Raw genomic sequence first — 6,469 nt, forward strand, 5'->3', positions numbered from 1 at the left:
AAAAGAAAGTCATGATTGACATGTCTCTGTCAGTTGTTTCTCCATATTGATCATTCATATTGTTCATAAAACGTTGTTTAGCTAAAGGAGAGATAACAATAACAGTATGAGGATGTGGAAAACATTTAATGATGATTATATGCCACAATGATATAGAAGTCAATCTTTGAAGAAACGAAAATTGCATTTCCCTTGAATATTAGGTTGGAAGAAATAACAATTAACATATTAACGTGACTTCTGACTACTTTTTCTGTCTTTCTTTGTATCGAACATACTGTAGGAGGCCTACTGTGAGAGTGTACAGTATGAGTGTGTATAGTAGGTGTGTGTATGTGTGAGTCCTGGGGCATTGCAGGACATTGTAGCAACTTGTTGAGAAAATATGCACTCTGAATCTGTTACAAAAACACCTTTTCACCACCCCACCAAAAGACACTCATACACTGCCGTCGTATGATATTTAATTTCCCACTTAAGTCTTGCTGAGTTTCCTTCCTCAGCTACTTTAATTCATAAATCTGCCATACAATCATCTCAATGCGGGACATATGTCTGTGTTTGTGTGTGTGTGTGCGTGCGTGCGTGTTTGACAAAGACATCCTTTCTCGTTACTGTCTTCCTAGGCCCTTGTTTGCCTTGTCTGTCCCCGGAAGGCTTATTCTGCTCTATGCCCTCACCAAGACAAACACACACACACACACACACACACACAGGACTCTTGACCTGTGTGTGTGTGTGTGTGTGTGTGTGTGTGTGTGTGTGAGTGTGTGTGTGAGTGTGTGTGTGTGTGTGTGTGTGTGTGTGTGTGTGTGTGTGTGTGTGTGTGTGTGTGTGTGTGTGTGTGTGTGTGTGTTTGTCATGATGAGGTAACAGTCTGAGTCCTGTTATTAGCCAGTGTTTTCACTGAGTTCAGGTTGCACCCCCCACACTCAGCACACAAATGAAAAACTTCTCTCAGGAATCCACAGCCGACTGAAACTGACCGTCAGTCTTTGCACATGCATGCACATGTGTGAGCATACAGTACATATCTGTAAGGACTCTGTGTTCACCCTAGCGGTTATCCAGAGGGGGAGTCTTAGAGAGAGAGTCCCTGAAGGAGAAGTGCAGCTGAGACCCCCTATTTTACAAGAAAGACAGGAATTTCCCAGGATTTGAAAGGAAGGACAGAGAAAGAAAGAAAACATTTGAAGTGACACTTGGAAGACAACTACATTTGTCCATTTCCAAATATGTTTTAAATATGTTTTTATAAAGGCCTAATCAGCCTCTCATTTAATCTTTTTTTTACTTTCTTACAAAATGAATGTCTATTTTAAAAGACTCTAAAAAACAACTACAAGATCTAGCAAAAAGCTGCAAAGATACCACGATAAGCTTACAACAACCAAGCTAAGCATGGGCAAAACAACCACAAAGACACACAAAATGATCAAGAAAAGACACAAATTGAATACAAAGAAGCACAGTATGAAACGGACACACAATGATCACTAGCAAGACAAAATGACTCTAAAGAGACACACACAATTACAAAAAGAGGCAAAACAATTGATTTATAAACAGCTGATGTAAATCACCTAAAACTATTTCCATATTTTTTGTTTCCTTTAACCAAGAAAACATAGATACAATACGAGACTAGTGTTGTACATTTATCTGTAAAGAGTTTTGTCTGGAGTCAGCAGTAAAACCTAAATAATATACAATGTACTTTATTGATCCCAAATTGGGACATTTCTGAAATGTACGCCAGTGGTGTATATCATCATACTCACCTGTATACACAGTGAAAGTTAACACTCTGTTTTGCTCTCTGTCAGTGGTGTATCAGGGCATGAACATGACCGCCTGTTACCCCAGCGTGGGACAACATGACATCCAGAATGACGGCAACGCTGTGGCCATCATTGGAGCAGCCATCATGTACTGCTGTGTCCTCTTTGCATGGTGGGTCGTCTCTATGAACATCATATGTTTAAATAATGACTGTGTGTCTCATTACCATACCATAAAACATAATGTTTCCAAAAATAAATTACAGAAATAACTAACACTACTACACTTTACATCTTCTTAAAGGAGGAAATATGTGTGTGTTCAAATGTAATTTCTCCGCAGTAATGAAGCTTCCTACCTGGCAGAGGTGTTCGGCCCGTTTTGGATGATCAAAGTTTATCGCTATGAGTTCCAGAAAGCCACCTGCTTCTTCTGCTGCCCTGAGGAGGAGGAAGGTTTGTTCTGATGACGTGATATTATAAATATGTTTTCTTAAAGGTGCTTGGTGGGGTACTTTTGCATCTATATTGTACTCATTCAGTAATATTAAGATGAAAGTCAGACAAGAAGGTGGTCCAGGGTCCAACATCCAGGCAATTCAAGCTATGTTTTGATAATTGTTGTGCTTTCGTTTCATGTATGTACGTTTTACATACAAACAAGAGCGGGAGAAATGTCAACCACAGAAATAAAAAAGATGGTGTCATGGACTAGACGGTATTAAGGTTGGAGGTTGTGTAAAATGTATGTTTGCAGTATTCAGGCACAGAAAACGTCATATCTGGGTGAAAAACATTATTGAAGGTAGATGTATTTGTTTGTATTTTACAAGGCAGGGCAATACAAATAACATCAAGCGCAAATTGCTAATTGCTGCGACCAGGTATGCGCATGGATCTATAAAGAGAAGTGGATACAACGTTGGAAGAAAGCTGCGATTCATTAGTCTGAGCTAAAGACTAATACAGTCAATATTTGAATGTAATACTAACATATCTTAACCTACCTACTATAATTCCCACATTTTACATATTACTTCTGATCCCTTTGGCAATTCATACTGTAATTGTGTTTCCAAACCACAGTCAGGTCCTCACTAGTGGTTTACTGCATGTAGCCTGTGACATCATTAAGTCTTTATCCAGTTCGTCTTATATCAACAGAGCACTCTGTCCATTCACAGCCCTGTGAGTCTTTGACCCCTGACGCCTGTGAACTTCAGTTCTGATAATCCCACTACCAAAAATCTTGACAACGGAGAATAAAATCATCGTGATATTCAGCATCAATATATTGAAAATGCAAGCGCTAAGGTTATTTATAAAGGAGGGCGGGGTTAATGTGAAGGTGGTGGGGCAAACTGTAATTAATTTCTGTGTTCAGTTAGTTGCTGCAACCATGCCAGTTGTTTGCATATTGACTATTTAAGGATATTTCTTTAAACCTGTGTTTAGTGGCCATTAGAGGGCTATAAAAGTTGATGAAAGTAGCACCCTCAACAAGTATGTGCTGTATATTCAAAATCTATTTCAACCTATACTGGATGGGCAGTACATCAAAACATTGTCCTCATAAGTCTTTAGCTGCTCTGCAAATTAAATTGAATTCGGCATGGAGTGATTGGGGATCCATAATTAGCTCTGATTCCTGCAGTGTGTACAAGTTCACCATTTGAATTGATCTACTATAAATTCAGTGATGTTTGAAGTTGGCTGTGACAGTTGCACATGTTCCTTTTCAGCTGAGGAAGAGTTTGTGATGGATGACGACAGCAAAGGCTGTCAGAAGGTTGTCCACAACGAGACGCAGAGAGTGGCCTACAGCTACTTCTTCTTCCACTTCGTCTTCTTCCTGGCCTCGCTCTACGTCATGATGACCCTCACTAACTGGTTCAGGTTAGTTTATGCTATGGGATGTATGAAAATTAGAGTGGGAGTGAAGGATCAATTAATGTGAAGAGTAGTATATTTTTTATTATAGTTGAAGGACGGGAATATTTTTTGTAAGAGTGTGTATCCGGTATGGTGGATGTAATAAATTACATTTACTCAAGTATTGTACATAAGTTACATTAGGAGAAATGTGTACGCGATAATACACGCTGCAGTTACGAAACACATTGTGGGTAGAAGGGATGCTGGGGTCCTGATGTGTTTTGGTAACGGCTAAAAAAATGGCCATGTTATGACACTCCAATTATGTCTTGAGCACAACCTCACAGAAAATAAAAAGAACGTGTTTCTATTTCATTTGTGAGACTGTGGAATCTTGGAAGAGTGAAGGATAGGGGATGCCTCTTTCCTTTCCTTCTTTTCCTCCTTTCTCATCTTCACATTATCTTTGTCAGATTTCTGTGAGCTGTCAGCTCATTTTCCAGAACCCTCTTTTTGTTTTTTAACTGGCACTGCATGATTTTAAATATTGTCAGCTTAGCCTGACTTTCAAGCTTCTTCTTACACGAGAGCTTCCTCCTGTAGTGTTTTAACTTCCACTTTTCTCTGGGTTCTCCATGTCAGCTGTTAAGAAAGCTTAGATGTGTGAGATGTGGTTTTGACTTGGCACGTGTTTTCTAATACCTTAATAAAATGCTGGGGATTATTCATACCATCTCTGTATAGCTTTAAAACATATTCAGTTACCCTGCACTGGTTATTAATGTGTTTTCACCAGTCCCTAAGCAACTTATGGTTTCCTGCCTCAAATTGTGTTGTCCTCCTGCAGCTATGAGTCAGCAGTTTTGGAGACCACCTTTACCCACGGCAGCTGGTCTACCTTCTTGGTGAAGATGTCGTCGTGCTGGGCCTGTGTGATCCTCTACCTCTGGCTGCTGCTGGGCCCTCTGTGCAGCTGCCAGTCCGAATCAAGACCTCGACGCTCACGCATTAAACGGCGCTCAGGATTGTCCCGTCACGTGCACGTCAGTGTGTGACACGCTCTGGAAGAGGAGTGAGGCGGACATGGCACGATGTGGACGAGCGATCATCTCCCCTCGGTGGCCTGCAGGAGGGGATTATCAGAACTGAAGTTCACAGGCGTCAGGGGTCAAAGACTCACAGGGCTGTGAATGGACAGAGTGCTCTGTTGATATAAGACGAACTGGATAAAGACTTAAGCCCCTGTCACACTGTCCCGAAATGTACACCCGATGGACACACGAATATTGAATTGTGAATTTCGCACGAAGATGGCCCCGAACCACACACAAAGGCAACATTTACATTACATTTAAGACATACAACTGCAACGAAAGTAACACAAACAATTATGTTAAAGTACTATGATACTGTACGGATATTTTCAGACTTTGTTCTTTACTTTATCCGTCTTTATATGTAGAATATATTAAGTGTTCTCCTTAATGTTGTTTCCATAGCAACAACAACTTCCTGTCAACTCTCCTTCAAAATAATATATTATATCCTTTTTAGTTTCACAGAACACAAATTGGGTTATTTATATAATATGTTTACATGATTTTGTTGTGCAATAAAACAACCCGATGGACACACGATAAAGGAAATGTTCAAATTCGGCTCTGATCGTAGCAACATCGGGCCATTCGTGAGGGCATCTTAAGCCATCGTATGACCGCTGGTGGAGTTTCTCAGGCTCCGGCAGCAACTTCGTGAGCGGTGCCAAAATCTTTGGCATGCCAAAAAATTGCCGAAGGACCTTGCGAAGGTTCATTTTCGTCATGACTTTGTGTGTCCATTTTGCCCTTCGTAAGGCCATCGTGAGGGCATCTTGTTATCATCGGTGCCATCGGGCATTCGCCACGATCAGAGTGAGGGTGAATGCACCGATGATAACACGAAGATGACACGATTTGACAAGATGCCCTCACGAGTGCCTTACGAAGTTGCCGCTCACGAAGTTGCTGCCGGAGCCTGAGAAACTCCACCGGTGGTCATACGATGGCTTAGATGCCCTCACGAATGGCCCGATGTTGCTACGATCACAGCCGAATTTGAACATTTCCTTTATCGTGTGTCCATCGGGTGTCAATTTCGGGACAGTGTGACAGGGCCTTTAATGATGTCACAGGCTACATGCAGTAAACCACTAGTGAGGACCTGACTGTGGTTTGGAAACACAATTACAGTATGAATTGCCAAAGGGATCAGAAGTAATATGTAAAATGTGGGAATTATAGTAGGTTGGTTAAAATATGTTAGTATTACATTCAAATATTGACTGTATTAGTCTTTAGGAAGGCGGCTTCCATAGCAATAATATTTCTAGAGGCCAGTATCCCACTGTTTGTTTATCTTTCTTTTTTATAATAATCTTCCCTAAAAAAGAAAGCCCTGTTAGTCCTCTAAACTTAGATGATGGTTTTGATCATGAACATATCTTTCTCAAAGTTGAGGATTGATTGCATTGACTGTGTTGGCTCAAATATGACCTCTGATCCATGATATAGTCCTGACTGGTTGCAAATGTTTGCATTGCATGGGGACATTGGTTACAACTATAGAAAATATATTAGGTAAATAGCAAGGTAGATATACGCCAGTGGTGTCCAACTATATGAGAAGGTTTACCTGGAAAGTGGGGGTGGACCAAATGGGTGGGCAATGCAATGCAAACAAAACATCACAACAGAACAGAACTTCACAACATACAAGGGTCCAAGAATGACTAAACAAAAGACAAGATTTAAAAACAACTGAACTAATGACGGGAT

At 40.6% G+C, this 6,469-nt stretch overlaps 1 protein-coding gene and 1 long non-coding RNA gene across 2 annotated transcripts in view; one reads left to right on the forward strand and one right to left on the reverse strand.

Annotated features, from left to right (window-relative positions):
- Nucleotides 1–5,053, forward strand: part of serinc4 (serine incorporator 4) — a 41,720-nt gene extending 36,667 nt beyond the window's left edge. Inside the window, exons 8-11 of the mRNA XM_034197480.1 lie at nt 1,827–1,953; nt 2,125–2,237; nt 3,524–3,677; nt 4,504–5,053. Coding sequence (XP_034053371.1) covers nt 1,827–1,953; nt 2,125–2,237; nt 3,524–3,677; nt 4,504–4,711 — 602 coding nt within the window. The 3' untranslated portion in view covers nt 4,712–5,053. The remainder of the gene's footprint in view (nt 1–1,826; nt 1,954–2,124; nt 2,238–3,523; nt 3,678–4,503) is intronic.
- Nucleotides 933–4,749, reverse strand: LOC117533627. Its single transcript, XR_004567084.1, has 3 exons — nt 4,555–4,749; nt 2,141–2,222; nt 933–1,964 (listed from the first exon to the last, which is right to left on the reverse strand). It is a non-coding gene; the product is annotated as an uncharacterized LOC117533627 (long non-coding RNA).
- Nucleotides 5,054–6,469: the final 1,416 nt, after the last annotated feature.

The sequence above is a fragment of the Gymnodraco acuticeps genome, unplaced genomic scaffold, assembly GCF_902827175.1.
Source record: "Gymnodraco acuticeps unplaced genomic scaffold, fGymAcu1.1, whole genome shotgun sequence".
In the NCBI taxonomy this organism is placed as follows: domain Eukaryota; kingdom Metazoa; phylum Chordata; class Actinopteri; order Perciformes; family Bathydraconidae; genus Gymnodraco; species Gymnodraco acuticeps.